Raw genomic sequence first — 22,630 nt, forward strand, 5'->3', positions numbered from 1 at the left:
TGCATCTGGCAACCCTAGTTGGAGTTAGGTTTGGACTATGTTGGTGTCGGTAGTGGTGGTAATGATGAGTTGACTGAATCTTGAGAGTTTTATGTGATTAAAAAGCTGGCCTTGGTAGTGCATCAGTTACCATAAGAAGGAGGCAGAAGGTGCAGGTGACAATAGTCCTCCTGGCATGACCCTTAGCTGCTGCCTTGTATGACTGGATAGATGCTGGTACGTCTGCCGAGATAAGAAACTTTGGAAAAGGCCAGGTTTGGTGATGGGGCTAGGGGCCGCATGATGAAACTTTCCATGTCCCACCAGCTCTAATGCTGAGAATAGCATTTACACCAACAGAGTGGAGGCCCCTCCTGCCTCTATAAGGAACCTAACCATTGTCCCTCACAAAGCACAGAAGTTCTTAGTGGAGCTCATGAATTGATCTCTGCTTTGCAATTTGAGCCAACTCCTTATTCTGTCATGAGATAGATGCGACATCAAGACAACGAACACAGGAATAAATGTGTCTCTCCTCTTTGGCTCATCTTCCTAATTGTAGCACCGAAGTAATGTATTTGATATGGTGCTGGAAATAAATCAGCTGCACCATCTCCCTTTGCCTGGCTTTTCTTGCTTGTTATTTTTTCTTGTTGACATTTTCGCTCAGCAAGACAGGTTGCTGCCTCAGCGAGCCCTTGGGACTTCTCTAGGAGAGAGTTTACAAGGGATGAACTATTCAGTGGGGTGGTTCCCAACATGCCTGTTTTACAAATGCCTCTGGGTAGAAGAGGCTGATTATACACTTTGAGCCTTGCAAAGGTTCTCCCTCAGCATGGAGGTGCAGTGCCAGAGTGACATTTCAAATTGGAGTTATGGGTTGCATATTTCTGCATGTTAATTAGGAAGAGGGATGTCAGCATTCAGTCATGTGATTGTTTTGCTTCCTAGAAGGTCTACAAAAAAGCAGCTGCCAAGGGTATACTTTTTGGGGACACAGATAAAGCAGGGGTGAAGAGAGTTCTTGTTTGTCATTGAGGAGAACGAGACCGTCTGGAGTCCTGTTCTTTGGCAGGCCTTGGAAGCCGTCTGTTAGGATAAGCTCTGTTGGCAGACTCCAGCGTGGAATGTTCTCTGTTGATAATGAAAGTAACCAAAGGGAATCTGTGCTGCAATTGGCTGTTCCTCTGCATGTGGAGATGAAGAGGCTCGTGCCAGGGTGGTTTTGCTGAATTCCCTGCTTAGAGATCCCCAGAGATTCCCAGAGTTGGGAGCATAGACGCTGGGGACAGACAAATGTGTGTGTAAATGCCACTCATCATTTACACACTGTGTGAATCTCATCTTCAACTGAAAATGGGAATATTGATGGCATTTTTTTCCCTTAGGATTATTAATAAAGATGAGAGTAAGTAAGTGTATGGGTGGTGATAAGATAGGTGCACAATAAAGGTAAATTTTGGTTAGTGTTCTTTAAATACACGTTTTGGTAACAGTCTACCCTCTTCTACACTTTAGGGCTTCTATCAGCTCACAACATTGGGTGCAATTTAAGACTGCTAGGGTTCATTACATGCTAACATTGTTCCAGGCACAATGGTGAGTACTTGGTACACGTTACCTAATTTGATCTTCACAAAAAAACCTGTTAGAACTGTTGTTATCTTTCTACCATGAGAACTAAGGCTGGAAAGAGAGAGGTCCCTTACGTTGCTCAGGGTCACAAAGTTATTAGATTACCCTCTCTGGTCTTATAGTCAAAGCCAAATGACAGTGGCAAGAACAAACATCTAATTATAAGACATTGGCTTATCCTTTGGTGCGTGCAAATCCTAGTTTTGTAGGGTGGAGCGGGTAGGAAAGGGAAGAACAAAAAGAAAGTGATGGGCGTTTTATGAATGATACCATCCCGTGCTGAGCAAGCAAATGGAAGGTGCAGCGGTGGGGATCTGAGGTCACTGAGGTGTATGTGATGGACCAGGAAGAAACTGCCGTGAGTCATGCTATTAAAAACCAGATCCACAACAGAGGGATGGAGGCCCGTCCCGGGCTGGAATTCGAGTGTGCTGTCTCTACTTGTTGATTTACTCATTCTCAAAGAATTCCTGATGACCGTATGTGCCTGGTACTGCGTTCGGCCTGGCGATGCATTGGTGCATGAAAGTAGATGTGGTTCCTGCTCTCGTGGCACTTGTGGTGTAGAGGTAAGGACACAGAGTGAGGGACACCTGGGGTGGGGGGCTCAGTCAGTGGGGCATCCAACTTCAGCTCAGGTCATGATCTCGCTGCTCATGAGTTCAAGCCCCGCATCGGGCTCTGTGCTGACAGCTTGGAGCCTGGAGCCTGCTTCAGATTCTCTGTCTCCCTCTCTCTCATTCCTCTTGTCCCACTCACGCTCTGTCTCTCTCACTCTCAAAAACAAATAAACGTTAAAAATAGTTTTAAATAATAATAAAAAAAGATTATAGCGGGGACACCTTGGTGCCACAGTCACTTAGGCGTCCAACTCTTGATTTCAGCTCAGATCGTGATCTCAGGGTTCATGAGTTCAAGCCCTGCATTGGGCTCCATGCTGACAGTGCAGAGCCTGCTTCAGATCCTCTGTCCCCCTCTCTCTCTTCACCTCCCTTGCTCACTCTTTGTCTCTCATAAATAAATACAAATTTAAAAAAAAACAGGTATTGATTAATTAAAACATCTGATAATTACAACCAAGGCCATTGGGAAGGACAGGTACATGGTTCCCTGAGGACACTTAAGGGTAGCTTTGATCTAGTTGGTGGGGTCAGAGATACAGTCTCTGAGGACAAGTGGGTGGTCACGGCATGACCTTGAGGCCAGACAAAAACAGATACGCTGAATGTCTATGGCCTTATGTGCTATTTGTACATCTCTGCTTTATACATAAAAGAGTAAGGCTTTTTACCCCGCTGTACCCCAAAGAATTAAGCCTGTTTTGTTCCCATGGGTGTGATATTGCCCCGTGAAAATGTGTACTATAGATTCCCAGCCATTGGTAGTCACTACTATCCCGTTCTGCTTATGTTCAAAAGCGTGGCCTGTAGGAAGAGGACAGACAAGTGTCTTCCTGCCCCCACCCCACCCCCATATGGAATTTTAAACTGGGGGACAAAGAACTTAAATGCTATTTACCCTGGACCAGCCAGTGACTCTAAGGCAAGCATTTCTGCTACTCTTGGCCTCTGCATTCCTCATCTACTGAAGAGGAATGCTATTCTCTGATCTGGTTACCTCTGCTCTCTATGCAAAGGGAGGTTCGGTGTCCCCTGAGTACTTGTTAGAAATTTAGAATCTCGGGCCCCACCCTGATCCATTCAGTCAGAAAGAATCTCCACGCAATAGAGTTTTGTCGTTTGCACGGTGTTTAAGGAAACTGATGTATACCATATACAACATTTGTGAAGATCATGTTTTAGTTCCGTTTTTACATCTTATTTCTAGTGTCTACCACAGTGCCTGGCCAAAAACAAACAAACAAAACAACAGGTTCCCAGTCAGGAAATGAATGAATGAATACTAAATTCGTACAAAGCGAGAGGCTGTATAGACTTGATTCATTCTGGCTTAAAACTCAGGGTTACGGTCCTCTTTAAATATTTTATCCAGCTCTAAAAATTGATTTGCAGTTCCCATGAATTTTTAAATGCATGTCAGAAAATATTTTTCTTTGACGTGGTCATGGCCAAAGAGTGTGTCTGTTAATTAAGGCCAGCAGTGGCTTCCTCTCCTGTCTTCCCTTGCCCTCTCCTCCCTCCCCAGTCACCGTCTCTGTTAAGTTTATTGTAAAGCCAGTTCCAAAAATAGCAGCAGAGACACATGCGTTCCCACTCGGGAGGGAGCCTGGCCACCTCAGGAAGCACATGTTGGTGTTGGCTAACGTGGAGACTGTAGGAGAGTCAGGCTCCTGTCTCCTGGAAACTGTGAAGTCTGCCAAGTAATAACCCAAATTAATTTTTTAATCATTTATAATTCTTGAGATGATTTTTATTTAATACTGTTAAGTGATCCATGTATCCCTCACAGCGAGTCTCTTGTGCATACTCTCTGTAAGTTGGTGCTTCTAGCATGGCCAGGTCGGGCCTGACGATGACCGCCATGGCAACTTGATAAGGCAGGGAGTTTGCCAGAAGGGGAGAGTTGTAGGGGAAGTGCCCAGGGACTAGGCAGCTAGATTTGGAGAATGAAGAGGGTGGGTGGAGGCAGTGGAGCCTGTGGTGACTAGCCAGTGGCAAGTGCCCCCCCTGCCTTGCCTGTCCTTCTGTGGTAAAGGCACATGGATTACGGCATAACCCCACCCACCAGAAGTCCAGGGACTGAAACCACATTCATCCAGGGATCACTAACACCCATCCGAGTTATTGAGGCTGTTTTTTGGTTTTTTTTTTAATTTTTATTTATTTCTTTTGAGAGGGAGAGAATCCCAAGCAGGCTTCAATAGCAGAGCCTGATGCAGGCCTTGAACCCATGAACTGTGAGATCGCGAACCCCAGAGTCAGATGCTTAACCGACTGAGCCACCCAAGTGCCCCAAGGCTGTTTTGAAGTTTTAGGTTTTCTTCCTTCCCTCCTGAGTCCAGGCTACTTTGTGCGACCATACCTTCACGTGGCATCAGCCTTGATCGGGGCCAAGATATTTGTCCAGCAAGAGCAGGGACACACAAGGGTAGAACAACTTCTCTCCAAAAATCCTTACTGCAACAAGTGTACTCCACGTGACTTGGCTTTGGTCACGTACGTGTCATCAGCATTACCTGGAAGAGATGGAATCCGAGGAACAAGAGTTTATATTTGCCAGGCAGCACTTCTCAGTATATCCAGATTTGAATCAGAAACATTCCATTTTTTGCAGCCCCTGGCTGGCTCAGTGAGTCGAGCGTGTGACTCTTGATCTCAGGGTTGTAAGTTCAAGCCCCACGTTGGGTGTAGAAATTTCTTAAAAATGACGAAATCTTTAGAAAAAAAAAAAAAGAAAAGAAAGATTCCATTTTTATGTTAGTGACTAATTCAAATTACTGTTTTTAATCTATGGGAAAAAACATATCTGTGAAGGAAAGTTGAACCTTATGTAATTACAAAACCACTAAATATAAGCTTTTCTATAAAGTTCGCAATCAACAAGGAAAATAAATGCTGGAGAGATCTAATTACACCGTCTCCCATTTATAACCCCTTATAGTTTATAGGGTACCTTCCAGCAAGTTAAATAATTTGACCTTCACGATCATCCTATGAGGTCGCTAGGCCTGGGGCTGTCATTTATGTCTTAGAGAGGAAGTATTAAACTGAGTGTAAAAACTTGCCAAGGTTGTTTGGTCTCTGGCACATTTTGCCTGAGTAAAGGAATAGTACCCAGTTGTCATGTCCCAAGCACTCCAGATACACTGTCTCATTAACCCTTCCAACATGGTGGAATGAGCTCACTTTTTAACAAAAAAATTTGTTTTTACATTTATTTATTTTTGAGACACAGAGAAACAGAGCACACGTGGGGAGGGGCAGAGAGAGAAGGAGACAGAATCCAAAGCAGGCTCCAGGCTCCAAACTGTCAGCACAGAGCCCAACACGGGGTTCGAACCCACAAACCATGAGATCATGACCTGAGCCAAAGTCGGATGCCCAACCAACTGAGCCACCCAGGCGCCCCAGGAATGAGCTCATTTTAATGATTAGAAACAAACTGTCAACCCTTAAGTAGTGTTTATTGAGTGTCAGTATAGTAGCAGACTTTCATGTGGGTTAAAGACTTTTAATGGACCATCTTATTTTATCCTCAAAACAGGTGCTCTCGATACAAACGAGGTATTTTTAGAACCCTAATTTTACAGAAGGGGACGATGAGGGGTTGTTTCTGTTTTTGTTTTTGTTTTTGTTTTTTAATGGCTAAACGCCTAGGATCACAAAGTCAGTTAGTGGTGAAGCAAGGATTTGAAGGCAAAACTGTCTCTTTACCACTCTGGTGGGCCGCATACTTTTCACGCCTATACCTCAGATTAACCTGAATGAGATGACTGACCCGAGACACTGTCTTCTATGACGGTAACTGCATGTGGTTCAGCATAATAATATGTACTTTTTTTGTGTCCAGTATTAATTTTCAGAAACAGGAAACAACTGTGAATAAATGGATTATTTGGGGAGTTTATCGTTGCTTTGAAATAATTTAAGAAAGACTCTGCACTTGAAAACTTGGGAAAATCCACACCTGTTTGTCAAATTTAGGTAGAACTTTTCTTTTCCCAACATTTATTTTTGTCATTAACTGAAGATGTCTAAGTTTTCATTGATTTTTTTTTTCAATGACAACAGCTTCCTGAATGTTGATTTGGTTTCATGACACTGGAAATGAATGATCATGTTTGTAAAATTATAATTATAAAATTATGAATAAAGGGACCCGTCCCTTGGTCACATCTTTGAGTGGAAGAGTCTTATATAGACTTTGGTCTTTAACTTCTAACTCAAACATGAACATGATGCTTAGTGTAATAGTGATCAGAAGGAATTAGAATTAAATTCAGTAAACCTTTGTCTATTTTTTGTTCCCTGTGAAGATAATCTTTTAAATCGTGAGCTGTTTTACTTACCTGCCTCATTAATAGTCTTCAGATTGTGAAAAAGTCAGCACTGTGGTCTCCTTTCAACTTCAGCAAAAGGGTGGGAGGTCCTTAGATGTAACCTCTGTAGAAATGCAGAAGAGGCCTTGGTTCATACATGTGCTTCACCCTTGCCCACGTGTTAGCGGTTATATTCAGTTTCTGTACCTTTAACTTGGACACCTGACAAGTTTTTTTGAAGAAATTGATAGTATCATCTTCCGTGAAAGAACTATAATGATTCAGTTGAGTACAAGCCTCCAGAATGTGCTTTTTAGGTTTCTCTCTGGAAGGATACCAGAGAGATGCCCACTAGTCTCCTGCACCTTTTAGCTTGTGTGTTGAGAGTTCCCCGCTGACACCCAGTCTTACACCACTGTCAAAGAAAGTGGGTGTGTATATTCGTAAGTGTCGTGGTTCAAAAAGGATTTTAAAGAAATAATGTTAATAAACAAGAAATTTTAATTATAAAATAAGGTTCAATGGAAGCCACTTCTTGACCATCTGTGTGTCTCATGCAGAAGAGCATATTACTGTCTCCTTTTGCTTTTGTGCGTTTGTAGTAAAATGTGTATTTTATGTAATTATGTATGGAAGTTAGGCAGCGGGCTGAGTCCTTGGGAAGAAACAGTGTATACAGGGTTTGTTATTATTTATAAATTCTACTTTATGAAGCACGGAATTACAAACATTGCTTAGGATTTATTGAAAGACTCAGTATAATTTATCTTCCTGGCCTTCCTGTAAAAGACGTGAGATGGTGAATGGATTAGTGGCATTCTAATGCTAACGTTTTTTTTTATCATGTAGTCACTGCGTATTATTGATTAGAAGCTGCATTTTTCAAACTTCGGCTATTCGTGAATCACCTTTATGATTTTGTCTACATCTGAACATAATATCTATTACTTGTTTGAAATATTCTTTAAAATAACTTATTTTTAATTTAAGTTTTCAAAAGGAATCATTGCCACTACTATTATTTATTCGGTTAATTAATTTTTATTAGATATAGCTATCTTTTTTTCTTTTTTTGAGTTTATGTATTTTGAGAGAGGGAGAGAGAAAGAATCCAAAGCAGGCTCCACATTGTTAGTGCAGAGCCTGATGTGGGGCTTGAACCCACAAACCGTGAAATCATGACCGGAGCTGAAACTAAGTGTGAGATGCTTAACCAGCTGAGCCACCCAGGCACCCCCATAGCTAGCTGCCTTTTTAAAATTAAAGTCAGTTTTAAAAAGTATTGCTTTTTCGCTTAATTTTAAAAGTCACCTTTATATTACTACCATAACTTAGGAGCTAGACTTTTTTTTAGTCCACATTAAAAATATACACACGTATTAAAATTAAAAAATGTAAAAATCCATCCAGATACTGCTCAAAATCACTGAGCCAAACATTGAGGAAAAGTGGCTAAACGCGAAATGGACAGTTACTGAGAGTGGCCATCGTGCCTTCATTGACACGGTTTTCTCTTAGAACTTGGCAAGGGTTCACTCCCACCTCACATGACCCTGAGAGTCAAGTCTGCCATTCAGTTAAAGAGGTGCCACGTGGTATTCACTGTCCTCCTTTTTAAATAATGCCCTGGTTTCCTCTTAAGGAGTCTCCTTATTAAGGGAAAGTGACCTTGACTTTGTAGGCCTGTAAGGGTGCTGGCAATAATGAATTTTTTATTTTCTGTGAGGCTAGGTCTAAATCGGATTCAGCGTAATGCTGGCGCATGTATGTAAAAAGGTGACCAACTGAATTTCAAATGCACTGAGGATGAAGTTCTGCTATTCAGTACAGCCGCCTTTGTTTTTAGCCCTTAGTAGTAGCTACTTTGCAACTAAACAATGCAGCTTTCCTCCTGGCTTCTGAAATCACCATGTCTAGCTGGGGAGGAACGACTTCTTTTGTAACCTATTCCAGAAATGAAATACAGTTTGTTCTGGCTTTCTATTTAAAAAAAAAAAAAAAAAAAAATTTTTTTAATGTGCTGAGAGATTTGGATGTGAAGTCTTGAAAAAAACAAAGTATTCTTTCTAAAACATGCAAATGTGTCTCTCCATCACCTAGGAAACTATTATGGGACACCCAAACCTCCTAGCCAGCCAGTCAGTGGGAAAGTGATCACGACGGATGCCTTGCAAAGCCTTCAGTCTGGCTCCAAGCAGTCGACCCCAAAGCGAACCAAGTCCTACAATGATATGCAAAATGCTGGCATAGTCCACACGGAGAATGAGGAGGAGGATGACGTTCCTGAAATGAACAGTAGCTTTACAGGTAAAGACCAGACGACCTTCCCCCTCGATGGACTCGGGGGAAGGGGTGGTGGGAGGCGTTTGTAGACAGTGATGAGAAGGTGTCTGTTCTCAGGAAGAATTCAGAAGGGCTGACAAAATTCTGTCTCTGACCATGCAAGGTTTGGAGAAGAGGTGACTTTTCCTTGGTCTATTTTTCATGCTTCTTTGCAAGACCATTTTAACATCACCCAAATATCTTAAAGGGGCTAGAATGAAATGTCTGTAGAAGGGAATCTAGAATATTCAGCATTATTTCCTTCTCTTCAAAACGATAGGTCTTAAGAATATTTGTATTTTGTTCATTTATTTCTTGGCCTTGACAGTATTCCATAATTACGACTGATTGCTTATAAAGACAAATAAGATAATTTGTTTACCGGTTTAATATTCATTGATGCTGATAGAAGGCTAATAGCAACCTTTTCTCTCCTACTTTGCAACTACAGATTCCAGTGGAACTCTATAATGTATTCAGTTAGCTTATGCCAATTTTTCTGTCCGCCCCCAAATGGAGAAACATGGAAAGATAATAAATACTCGTTTCTGTCTTGCATATGCATTCTATATTATATAACATATATTACTCATTGTGTTGTACATTTATATGTACATTCAAGGCTATGTACCCCCAAGCTTAGATATGTTGTATTTTATGAAGGGATCTTCAAGGACAAGGCCTCTAGGTAAGACTAGACTGGTTGGGTAGCACCCACTTCCTGGGGGCACCATTCACAGAGGCTATGGTGTTTATTTCTCGGGTTAGTGTAGTGACCAAGAATGGATCACAAATGTTTTTCACTTTATGGAGGTTTGACTTTATACAGTAACTCAGGATGGAGCAACTGCACAAGACGTGAGTCACTCCCATTTATAATATTGTGACTTTGAAGAACACCTTGTTTCTTCTGTTCTTTCTGTACTTAAAAAGTAATTTCTTCGATATTTTAGAGTATAGCTATGGAGCAGTTATCTATCTGCAGCATATGAGGTGTTTCTCTCTTGGTGACCTTTCTTGACATCATCACACTACAGTCCTTACTTGAGTAGACTCCTTCCCAATAATGGGGAAATTAGTTAAACTCCATATTTTCCTTCTCGTGTTTGCAAATCTAATAGAATATTTAAGAAAATGTGTTTGTTCAATGCTTTCTACAGCCTATATAGGCCTCTTTGACGTTTTCTTTTTTTTTATTAATTTGTTTTCTTTTTTATTTTTTTTTAATTTACATCTAAATTAGTTGGCATCTAGTGCAACAATGTTTTCCCAGGAATAGATTCCTTAGTGCCCTTTACCCATTTAGCCCATGCCCCTCCCACAACCCCTCCAGTAACCCTCTGTTTGTTCTCCATATTTGTGAGTCTCTTCTGCTTTGTCCCCCTCCCTGTTTTTATATTATTTTTGTTTCCCTTCCCTTATGTTCATCTGTCTTGTCTCTTAAAGTCCTCATATGAGTGAAGTCATATGAATTTTGTCTTTCTCTGACTGACTGATTTCACTTAGCGTAGTACCCTCCAGTTCCATCCATGTAGGTGCAAATGGCAAGATTTCATTCTTTTTGATTGCCGAGTAATACTCCATAGTATATATACACCACATCTTCTTTATCCATTCACCCATCGATGGCCATTTGGGCTCTTTCCATACTTTGGCTATTGTTGATAGTGCTGCTGTAAACATGGGGGTGCGTGTGTCCCTTCGAAACAACACACCTGTATCCCTTGGATAAATACCTAGTAGTGCCATTGCTGGGTCGTAGGGTAGTTCTATTTTTAGTTTTTTGAGGAACCTCCATACTGTTTTCTAGAGGGGCTGCACCTGCTTGCATTCCCATGACGTTTTCTCATTAAGCTCAGAAGCCTGAAATTCTTCAAAATGACAATTAAAACAATTTTTGATGGCTTTATTGTCACACCAGTAACCCAATCCTTCTGCAAGAAGCATTAGATAAAGAAGAGACCTAATTTGTTATCCTGGTTTCTTGGTTCTCAGTAGTTGTCTTACTATGAACGTAATTTCTAACTTTCCTCATCTGTAAAATGGTTAAGGTTAAATCATATCTAAGTTCCCCCTTCTAGCTCTAAGATTTTGAGTCCACAAAAATTTTCATTTTCCAATTAGAATGGATTAGGCCAGGGGCTGACCTACTGTTGCTCCAGCTAGGAGAAATTTGCCATCTTTTATTACATAGGCATTTATTTAAATCAGTTCCTTTCATTTACGTAGAAATATCTGATTCATATTTAGTAGTCCTTGCTGATATGGAAGCCAGTTTTGGAAAAAAGTTAAAATATTTCTTTTTAAAAGTAGCTAACATTATAATGTCTTGATCTTTCAACGAATAAGGATAGCACATCATGACGTAACCCAAAACATGTTTCCAGGCACAGAAAGAAGACCTGGGGAGTGATATGCAGTGAAACACTCCTGCCAGGTGGAAGACGGTCCCCAGGAGACATGAGTGTCCTTGTCTCTCCTCTATTTATTAAGTAATTTCTTGGTATAAAGCAAGAACAAAGTAGGAATTGTTGACGGTTGGTTTTAATGCACTTCCTATGTCTAACTACTAGGAACCTTTGTCTCTTAGAAGACATGCCTCAGAAATTCTGACTCCATTCAATCTCCGCTTGAAATCCTGGCATCAAAGAAAAACGTTTGGGCCCAGGTCATCATTGCTGTATTCAGTCTGATCATTCATTCCGTGCGCACACACACACAAAAGCCAAGTGACACTTGAACGTCTTCTGCAGCTTCCTGTCCTAACCCCCGGAAAGCTGGTAGGGTGCATAGAGAAGTGATGTTCGGATGTGCGTGTGATGGGTATCCTCAGTGTGTTGAGTAAATGCCTCCTCACTTACCGAGCTGTAACTGTGACAGCTGACAGCCTGTCATACCCTAACTCATATAAATTCTTTCAAATAATTGCCACTGTGTGTATCTCTGTGTCTATGATGTGTGTATCAAACTAGCTATGTCAAAGCATTTTGCTCTCTGAACCACTTTAAGTAGCAATCCACCAGCCACTTGGAGCACAGAGTGACAGTAACATAATGAGGTCTTGGCTCTGGGTTGTGAGAGCTGTGATAAAGGAATGAGTGTCATATCCGAATACGGAAACGCTATGGAGCTATTAAAAATATTGACCAGGATATTTTTAATTCACATGCTGTTGTTACTATCTTAGCAGATTTCTGCTCTGGGGCTTTGGAAAGAGGCACACGATGTCTAAATAGTATGCCTAAGTGATATTGGGAATGTCTGCAGGCAAAGGCAGGAAATACATGGTCAGAAGCATCCTGGGGAGGTGGCCACAATCCCTGCCACCGTCTGTGACGGAGGCAGGAGCTGAGCAGTGGACAGTCACCCCAGATACTCCCCACAGTACTGACTGTTGAACACAAAGCATTCTTCTACAAACCGTGCCCAAACTATGGACCTGAAGGAGCCCTTGAAAATGAACGCTACGTGTGCTTCATGAAGGTAGAGTTAGGAGCCAAGCACACACATTTATACAAATAAATTTTTTAAAGCGCATTTGTATAAGTACTTTGTTTCGTACAGCTTGGAAAATATGTAACAAGCCACCACAACTAAAAAGTAGCTAGTTCATCCATTAACCTCCTCTAAGAGACATCAAGATATTTAATTGTGTTTTGAAGCCTTTTTTTCCTCCCAACAGCCCCCCTGTTATTGAACATGAGGTTGCTGATGCTTCTTTTCCATTAGTAGGCAATGATAAAACATTGCTTTGGACTGTCAAGAGATAATATTACTCTAAGAGCTAATGTGTCTCCATCGCTATGTGGCAGGCATTTTGCTAAGCTCTTTACCCATATGCTAGAGAGGTCTAATAGCTTGTCCAAGTTCACAAAACCAGTGAGTGTCAAACCTGTCATTTCAAGCTGACTCCAGAGCCTACATGCTCATCCAGTGTGCTATTTGTGTTTGAATCAGGTTTATTAGTTATGTACCCAGTCAAGGATGCACATAATCTCAAAGTACATAATGCAATATAGGCTCCGGAAGTGTATTTTTGACATGAGTTTATATTCTCAAAGTTACCCTCAAAAGCCCCCAAGTATGTGTATGTGTATGTTAAATGCTTGGAAGCTTCCTATTTACTACGAATGAAAAAGTTATCGGTGTTATTTATGGTTTACAAGTCCTTTTCACATGTATCCTATAAACCACCTGGAAATCTTTAGAGATAAGCAACATAGGTATTACCTCCCCCATTTTGCAGATGAGATCACCAAGGAAAAGTGCATGTTCCCTCACTCTAGACAGTGGGAGAACCGGGCTTCCTCGTTGCCCATCCGGTCTGTGTTCCAACAGTCCCTTCTACCTATCCCGTTGGGATCCATTGGCAACCTTTCATAAGAGAGGGACGGAAATGCTCCTAAATGTTCGGCGAATCCATTGAAAGATGTTCTGAAATCAGAGCACATGTCAAGGTCAAAGCCATGATTAGGACTATTAATTTTTAAGTCTGTACTTTTTTCCAGCCTCTCATTTTTGGACTTTGCATTTTCTTTAAGAGAATGAGATTGTTTGAGGTTCTGTTGAACTGGAAAGAAGACACAGAAAGCCAAACACGTCAAGTTGCTCACATTAAACATCTGTAGCTTTGTTTTTGTTCATCAATTAGATGGGAGGAATCCTTTGACAGTATGAAGTCATCATCATGTGCACTTTAAATATCTTACAATTTTGTCACTATACCTCGGTGAAGCTGAAATATTTTTAATAAAAAATATCGATGGCTTTTTGTATGTCAGTCATACCTCAATCAAGCATGTGTTTAAAGAAGACATGTACAATATACAAAATGAAAAATATTTGGATACTTTACAATAAGGTCTAGTTGCTAGAGGAATTTTAATTTTTCTTTAGGAAATTATAGTTGCTTAGATATTTTGCCAGTGAGCTAACTAACATTCCCTTCCCATAGTCAAGGTTTTGGAACGCTGGCAGGACTTTGTTTTTTACATAAATTACATTGAGAGTTTAACCGAATCCTTTAATGTTTATGTCCAGCCTGTTGCCACTACCCCCTTTTTTGTGTTACATCCAGCTTCTATTCAAATGAGTCAATTAAAATTCTTACATAAAATTATTGAATGTCATCCATTGCCCCAGGACTTCTCTAGCCCTTAAATACCATGTTAAAAGATGATCACTGACTTTGGACACTTGCGTTTCTAGTAGCTGGTCCCAGTCCCTGAGGACCCGTCAGGCCCACACTGAGTGCCAGGCCCTTTGGCAGGCATTTTACGTGTCCTCAGTCCTTCAGGTCTTCTGGCTTGCGCATTTTGTTTTCACTTTACACTTGAGGAATCAGTTGCTCAGAAAGGCAGTCCGTCTGTTCTGAAGTCACACAGCTAGAAACAGGCAAACTCTGTGATCTGGACCGTGGTCTGATGTTACATCCATCCTGAGGGCCCAAGCTGACCTGAAGACAAAGGTTAATCATAATAACTTTGATGAAGAAACCGATGATGATAGCAGCTAATAAATACTGTTAGCTGTATCCTACACACTGTACTGGCTGCTTTACTAAATTCATGCATTCCTCCCCACAACCCAGTGAGGTTGGTACCATTATCCCCATTTTATAGATGAGGAAACCAGGGCTTTCAGAGATTAAGTGTGTTGCCCAAATTAGCAAAAGGTGAGGCCAGGATTCAAAGTTAGGCAGTCTGGCTTCTAAGTCAGTGCTTGTAATCAGTATTTGTTCTCTTCTCTTTCTGTTTTTGTTTTTGTTGTTTTTCTTTTTTTTTGCTTGTGCCATATTGCTTCACTATTTTTTTTTAAAGGAATTGCGATTGAAGTATTTGGAACGTTTTGCATAAAAATACAGATTCCCACCTTCTCTTTAAAAAACAGATCTGGAGGGGCCACCTGGGTAGCTCATCTGACTTCTGCTCTGGTCATGATCTCGTGAGTTCAAGCCCCGTGTCGGGCTCTGTGCTGACAGCTCAGAGCCTGGAGCCTGTTTCAGATTCTATGTCTCCCTCTCTCTCTGCCCCTCCACCACTCATGCTCTGTCTCTGTCTCTGTCTCTCTCTCTCTCAAAAATAAATAAACATTAAAAAAAAATCTGGAAATACTGAGTCCACTCTTCCTCAGGACGCTGACATGGCACACAGAATTCCTTGCCTCCATCAGAAAGGCTGAACCCTCTGCAATGCTCCATCTAGACATGTTATTTGTGCCTCAGCTGGCACTGCAGACATAGGAGTTTGGACTCTGGCCCATCGGCAGCAAGACAGAACCCCTCCCAGAAGGTGAAAGTTCTAGTGAGTCTTTTGAGAGCTCTTTATCTCTGTCCTCCAAGTATGATTCTTGTCTCTGAATCTCCATCACTGGGTGGTTTAAAAATGTACATTTTGGAACGATCCCCCAAGTCTATTCTCTATAGTAGGGAGTCAGAATCTGCACTTTCACCATCTTTCTGGGTGATTGCTATGTACATGTCCATGTAGGAAGTGTACATTCTAAAAATACCAGAAAAGGGGCGCCCGGGTGGCTCAGTCGGTTGGGAGTCCAACTTCGGCTCAGGTCATGATCTCGCGGTCCGTGAGTTCGAGCCCCGCGTCAGGCTCTGGGCTGATGGCTCAGAGCCTGGAGTTGCTTCGGATTCTGTCTCCCTCTCTCTCTCCCCCTCCCCTGCTCACATTCTGTCTCTTTCTCTCTCGAAAATAAAAACATAAAAATACCAAAAATGAATATACGTTGGCTCCTAGAGACTTAAGGGCGACTCTTTCAAACCCTGCCAAGTTTCGAATTTATTTTCTGTCGATTTGTAATTTCAAATTGTTTCTTCCCTGTTGGCTTCATTTCCTTTTTTCTCCTTAAAAATTCTAGTTCTTTTATTAACCTGCACTGATGGATACAAATTGTGAAACCAACTCAAATTGGCTTAAGCAAGAATTTAGAGGATCAAGCAACTGAAGAGGCCAGCAGTACATGGCATCAGTGGCTCAGGCAGAATATTAGGCAGCTCTTTCATTTCTGCTGTCCGCTTTGTAGACTTAATTCTAAGTCAGGTCTTGCCAACCTGTGTCGAGATGGCCACGAGCACCTGCAGCATGAGAATCCGTCAGCTTAATAATTTCAGCATCCAGAAGATAATTCCAGCAAACGCTTATATGCCTGACATTCATTTGCTTTGGATCAGGCACCTGACCCAATAAGAAAGGCAAGAGTGATAGCCCTGTGACTTGGGCATACCACATGAGCTAGGTGTGGGTTTAAGTCAGTCCCCACCTGGACCACAAGGACTTTGATGGGTTGGATTTCCAAAGGGAAGTCTGAGAGCTGGTTCTAGAGAAAGAGGGTAGAGATGAATTGCAGGGAAAGACCACAGGCGTCCTCCTCAGTGGTGGCAGATTTTTGGTGGAAGCGGTTGTTTAATAGGCTCCATGTGCCCTCCATCCAACTTCTGAATTAGCTTCATTCTCTTGTGCATCATTGGGAGCGAGTCATGAGAGAAAGATTTGAAAACGGCCTTTCATTATTCCTCAGTCTGCTTTCAGAAATCATAAGTGTCTACAGGAGAATTACTGTGGGAGGTGGAAAATAACCACAACTCCTGATTCTTAACATTTTAAAACCCCGTGGAGACTGACGTTTAACATCCTCATAAAAATTCAGCCAGAATGTCAGCAGCGCCATTTGTAGATACGTTGATGACATCATCTCTTGATGTTTCCAGTTAATAAGAACGCAAGGAGATTCATGTACTTCGAGTCTTCTTTTAAAACCCAAGTCAAATTAGTCCACCCACATGATACTGTTCTGGGGGTAACTGTCTTGTTTTTTGCAAGAACATTCCCTTACTTTTCCAAAAGAAGCTAGAATCTGACTCACTGGGATAGCTGTGTCTATGCTCTAAAGTTTTATATACTTGCCAGCTTGATGTGACAGTTTTTGATCTTTGCCACTGTCTACCAAAAATGTTCTAAATAATTGTTACAAAAATGGAGAATGAGGCCATCCTATCTGTGTTTTCTTCTTGCTGTCCAAGGCCTGCTGAGTCATGAAACCAAATGACACCTAGGAGTGAGAGTGTGGCTCAGTCTGTGTTTCGATGCCCCTATTGGTATAAGAGACGTTAGGGTTTTAGTTCTGAATTTGTTTCTTCTTTGGCATTTCCAAGGTTTTGAGCAGTGTTATTTGAGCATGTCTTTCTCTTCTTTCTTTTTAAGTGCGATAAATGTGGTCTGTCATTTTGATGTTTTCTCTTAAGAGAACTTCCGTCTAAATAAAACAATAGAGTTGATGGCCAGCAGTTGGGAAAGAGCGAGGGCTTTTAAGAATATAGATGCAGACAGTAGTGAACACCTTGCTTTGAGGTATGATTGATGAATTTTTCTCTCTCCGTCTCTCTCTCTCTCCTCCTCTCTCTGCAATTTGACAGCCGATTCCGGTGCCCAGGAAGAGCACACTCTCCAAGAAACAGCGTTACCGCCTGTGAATAGTAGCATCGTCGCTGCTCCCATCACGGACGCTTCTCAGAAGTTCCCTCAATACCTACCTCTTTGTGCAGAGGATAATTTAGGTCCTCTACCCGAGAACTGGGAGATGGCGTACACCGAAAATGGAGAAGTCTATTTTATAGAGTAAAGTATACCCTTCGTCCTCTCTGAAGCTGTCCCTTTATGTCGTCACTCTTCCTTCTCGCCCCCTAGTGACTACGGTTGTAAATTACATCTGAAAGGACTGATTTTGCGCTGATGGTTTTCTTTCATATAGTTTCACAGGCTTTGTGCCAAAAAGCAATCAGCACAGCCTCCCAATCATTGAGTCTGAGGATCTCGAAGAAGCTTAAGTTAATAATTTCCCTCAAGAGTGAAACAACCATATTCTGGTGTATATATAAATTAGGGCATAATATATAAAGAACATATGGAGCCATTCAGTAAATTCTTTGGTTACTTTTTTTTAATTGGGTTGCAAGGGCTTTAGGGTTTTTTGTTGTTTTTTTTTTCAGTTGCGTTTTAAGAGTTCTTCATACATTCTGAATACAATTCCTTTAACATTTTTGTGGTTTGTGAACATTTTTTCCAAGTCTGACTTTTCATTGTCTTGACTGTGTCTTTTGAAGAGCCCCAAGTTCTTAATTTTGAGGAAGTCTGATTTATCAATGTTTTTCTTTTGTGGGCTGTGCTTTTAGTGTGCTGGCTGAGAAGTTTTTGCCTAAATCAAAGTTATAAAGCTGTCGTTGTCTGCCATCTTTGTTTTAGAAGTTTTATTGCTTACATTTTCCATTTAGGTGTATGATCCATTCTAAGTTGATTTTTTTTTTTTTTTACACGGTGCAATTACATGGATTGAAATTTGAGAATATGGTAGCCTCCCTCCCCCAGTCCCTACTCTGTAGTCTCACGTGGCACAGTTTTAGTCACTCATGGTCAACTGTGCTCTGGAAACAGATGATCCTCCTGACACATTGTCAGAAGGTCACTAGTGGCCTCATGCTACGTCACAGTGCTTATGTCATTCTCCTCATTTCATCTCATCACATAGGCATTTTATCATCTCACGTCATCACAAGAAGAAGGGTGAGTACAGTACAATAATATACTTTGAGAGAGAGAGGCCACATTCACATAAATTTTATTATAAGATATTGTTATAATTGTTCTTTTTTATTAGCTATTGTTAATTTCTTACTGTGCCTAATTTAATAAATTAAACCTCACCATAGGTATGTATGTATAGGAGAAAACATAGTATATTTAGGGTTTGGTACTATATATAAATCTACAGTTTTAGTCATCCGCTGGAGATCTTACAACTTAGCTTCTGTGAATAAAGGGTGGATTACACTATACAGATGTGAAAAATCTTTCAAAATTATAAAACTTACATATATCTATGTGTGTATACATATGCATATACATATATACATATGTATGCATATATATATATATATATGTTTATATGTATATATATTACTAAAAGTTAAACATTTAAGGGGAGCCTGGGTGGCTCGGTCAGTTAAGTGTCGAACTTTGGCTCAGGTCATGATCTCGCACTTTGTGGGTTCAAGCCCCGTGTTGGGCTCTTTGCTAACAGCTCAGAGCCTGGAGCCTGCTTGGATTCTGTGCCTCCTACTCTTTCTGCTCCTCCCCTGCTCATACTCTGTCTCTCTTTGTCTCTCAATAATAAATCAACTTTTAAAAAAATGTTTTTAAAATTAAGCATTTAATAAGTAGTTTACTAAAAATGGAAAAATATACAAACAATTGAAATTATTCTAAGAATCTCAGGTAATAGCATTTTTTCTCCAATAATAGTCAACTTTTTAAAATTTGTTTAAAAATATTTTTTAATGTGTTTTTATTTTTGAGAGAGAGAGAGAGACAGACTCTGAATGGAGGAGGGGCAAAGAAAGAGTGAGACACAGAATGCAAAGTAGTCTCCAGGCTCTGAGCTGTCAGCACAGAGTCTGACGTGGGGCTCGAACTCACAAACCGTGAGGTCCTGACCTGAGCCAAAATCAGACGCTTAACTAACTGAGCTGCTCAGGGGCCCCACTAAATTTGTTTTTTAATGTTTATTTAATGCGATCAGCACAGAGCCTGACATGGAGCTTGATGTCATGAATCATGAGATCATGACCTGAGTCGAAATCAAGAGTGAGACCCTTAACCAAATGAGCCATCTGTGTGCCACAATAATACTCAGTTTTTAAAATGCTACACTTTGGCTCTATTATTAAGATTCTCTGTTAAGATTTACCATGGTTTATATACCGCTAAAAAAAAAAAAAAAAAAAACCCTAAGACAAAAAAAAAAAAAACAACCACAAAATGGCCAATTAAGCTATAAAATAAATAAAAATATAAGTAAATCTGTTATATTCAAATTGAAGTTGAAGGTCTGCTGTTCAGTGAACAATAGCCAAGTGAAAGTGACAAAGAAAAAGATTAGAGAAGACACAACTTACCAGCATTAGGAATCAAACAGGGAATCACCGCAGACCCTGAAGACATTAAAAGGTAATCAGAGAATGTTGCCAACAAACCTACACACGTGAAGTTGACAACTTAGATAAAATGGACCAATTTCATGAGAAGCACGAACTACCACAACTCATCTGTATGAAATAGATAATTTAAATAGCTCCATCATGACTAAGGAAAATGAATTTGTCATTTAAAAACTCATGAAAAAGAAATCTCCAGGCCCAGATGGTTTCACTGGAGAAACGCTCCAAGAATTAAATTTCTATACAGTCTCTTCCTGAAAACAGAAGTACAGGAACACTTACCAATTATGTTTACGAGACTATTGTTACCTTGTTACCAAAAACAAACAAGGAGAGTCCAAGAAAAAAAGAAAACTACAGAGCAAGAGCTCATGATTATAGACCTAAAAATCTGTACCAAAATATGAGCAAATAATATTCCATAACAGAGAAAGAGTTTTATACCCTGATCAAGTAGAAATTATCCCAAGGATATAAGACTGCTTCAATATTTGGGAAATTCATAAATACAATCTACCATATTAAGATACTAAAGAAAAAACCCGACATCGTATTTATCAATGCAAAGTCTTTGACAAAATTCACGCATTCATGATGAAAGTTCTCAGAAAAACAAGAACAAGGGGAATTTTCTTGGCTTGATAAAGAATATCTACAGAAAACCTACAGCTAACATGACACTTAGTGGTAAAAGACAAAAAAAATACTTCCCCTGCATGATTGGGAACAAGCAAGGATATTAGCTCTCACCACTCTTTTTTTTTTTTTTTTTAATGTTTACTTCTTTTTGAAGGAGAGAGACAGAGTGTGAGTGGGGGGGGGGGGGGGGCAGGGGCAGAGAGAGAGGGAGACACACAATCTGAAGCAGGTTCCAGGCTCTGAGCTGTCAGCGCAGAGCCCGACACGGGGCTCGAACCCACAAACCGCGAGATCACGACCTGAGCCGAAGTCGAATGCTCAACTGACTGAGCCACCCAGGCGCCCCAGGTCTCACCACTCTTAATCAACCTGGTTTTGTAAGTTCTAGCCAGGAGAGTAAATCAGGAAAAGGAAATAAAAGGCCTATAGTTTGAAAAAGAAGGAAGAAAACTGTCCCTCTATGCAGATCACATGACCATACCCAAGAAATGTGTAAGAAAGTACAAAATCACAAGAAATGTAAAAAAATGTCCTAGAATCAGTAAGTTCAGCAAGATCACAAGATAAAAGATAAGCATACAAATATCATTGTATTTATGACCACATGGACATCAAAATTCAAGAAAAAGTTTTTCTTCCCAAAAAACTCCACTTAATCATAAATCTAACAAGATATGTATAGGATGTTATATACTGCAGACTACAAAATGTTGTTGAAAGAAATCAAAGAAAGTCTAAATGGAGAGATGTCTTCCATAGATTGAAAGACTCAATTATATAGTAAAGATGTCCACTCTCCCAAAATGGATATGCACGTTTAGCGAAAATTCTGTCAAAATCTCAGTGAAGGCTTTTGTTAGTATACACAAGTTTATTTTAAAATTTTTATAGGGGGGCACCTGGGTGGCTCAGTTGGTCAAGTGTCCGACTTTGGCCCAGGTCATGATCTCACGGTTCTGAGTTGGAGCCCGACATCGGGCTCTCTGCTGTCAGCACAGAGCCTCCTTCTGATCCTCTGTGTCCCCCTTTCTCTGTGCACCTGCCCCCCTCTCAAAAATAAAAATACAACACTAGACATGAATAAACAAAGTTTATATAGAAAGGCAAAGGAGCCAAAATAGCTGGAATAGTTTTAAAAGAGAAGAATAAACTTAATCAGTTTGTCCATTATCAAGACGTATTACATAGCCGCAGTAACAGAGGCTGTGTGGCGTTGGCAACGAAATGGGCACATGGATCAATGAAACCCAGAAACAGACCCACAAGTATGTCTAAGTGATTTTCAACAAAGATGCCAAAGCCATTCACTGCAGGGAAGAAGATAGCCTTTTCAAAGAAGTGCTATTGGAGCGAATGTTTAGCCAGAGGTAAATAAATTAGGCTCAACCTCAGCCTCATAACTTATACAAAGAAATTAATTCACAGTAGCTCATCACAGACTTAAGTGTAAAACACAAGGCAATAAAAGTTTTTAGGAAAAAAAAATTTTTTTGAGCTCTAGGTCCAGACAAGGAGTTTTTAAGACTTGACATCAAAAACATTGAACCCTAAAAGGAATTACTGATAAATACAGCATCATCAAAATAAAAAAAAAACATTTGCTTCACAAAAGACCCGAATAAGAGGATGTTTTAAAAAGCAAACTACAGAGTGGGAGAAAACGTTTGCAAACCCCATATCTGAAAATGGACTGTTATCTAGAGTATATAAAGATCTCTCCAAACTCAATAGTGACATTAAAAAAAAAAAAAGATCAGTGAGAAAATGAGCTGCAGACGTTTCACTGAAAGGATATACACATGGCAAAGAAGCACGTGAAAAAATGTTCACCATCATTAGCCATGAGGGAGATGCAAATTAAACCCAGAAAGATATCATTACATACCTGTTAGGATGGCTAAAATAAAAAATAGTAAGAAGGTAAATGATGGCACAGATGCAGAGAAACTAGATCATTGCTGGTGGCCGTGTAAAACTGTATGGCGTTCTAGAAAGCCGTTGGGTGGTTTCTTTTTTTAAAATCGTCAATAAGTTTTTATTTTATTTTTATAAGTATTTAAATTCTAGTTAGTTCCCATGTAGTGTAATACTGGTTTTAGGAGTAGAATTAATGA

General features: G+C 40.4%; 1 protein-coding gene across 18 annotated transcripts in view; it reads left to right on the forward strand.

The window, feature by feature from the left end:
• Positions 1 to 22,630, forward strand: part of MAGI1 (membrane associated guanylate kinase, WW and PDZ domain containing 1) — a 630,408-nt gene that overhangs the window by 507,475 nt on the left and 100,303 nt on the right. For all 18 annotated transcript variants that reach the window (XM_027039185.2, XM_027039188.2, XM_027039186.2 and 15 more), the window contains 2 exons: positions 8,654 to 8,860; positions 17,301 to 17,502. In XM_027039185.2, coding sequence (XP_026894986.1) covers positions 8,654 to 8,860; positions 17,301 to 17,502 — 409 coding nt within the window. The remainder of the gene's footprint in view (positions 1 to 8,653; positions 8,861 to 17,300; positions 17,503 to 22,630) is intronic.

Source organism: Acinonyx jubatus, chromosome A2 (assembly GCF_027475565.1).
Source record: "Acinonyx jubatus isolate Ajub_Pintada_27869175 chromosome A2, VMU_Ajub_asm_v1.0, whole genome shotgun sequence".
Lineage (NCBI taxonomy): Eukaryota > Metazoa > Chordata > Mammalia > Carnivora > Felidae > Acinonyx > Acinonyx jubatus.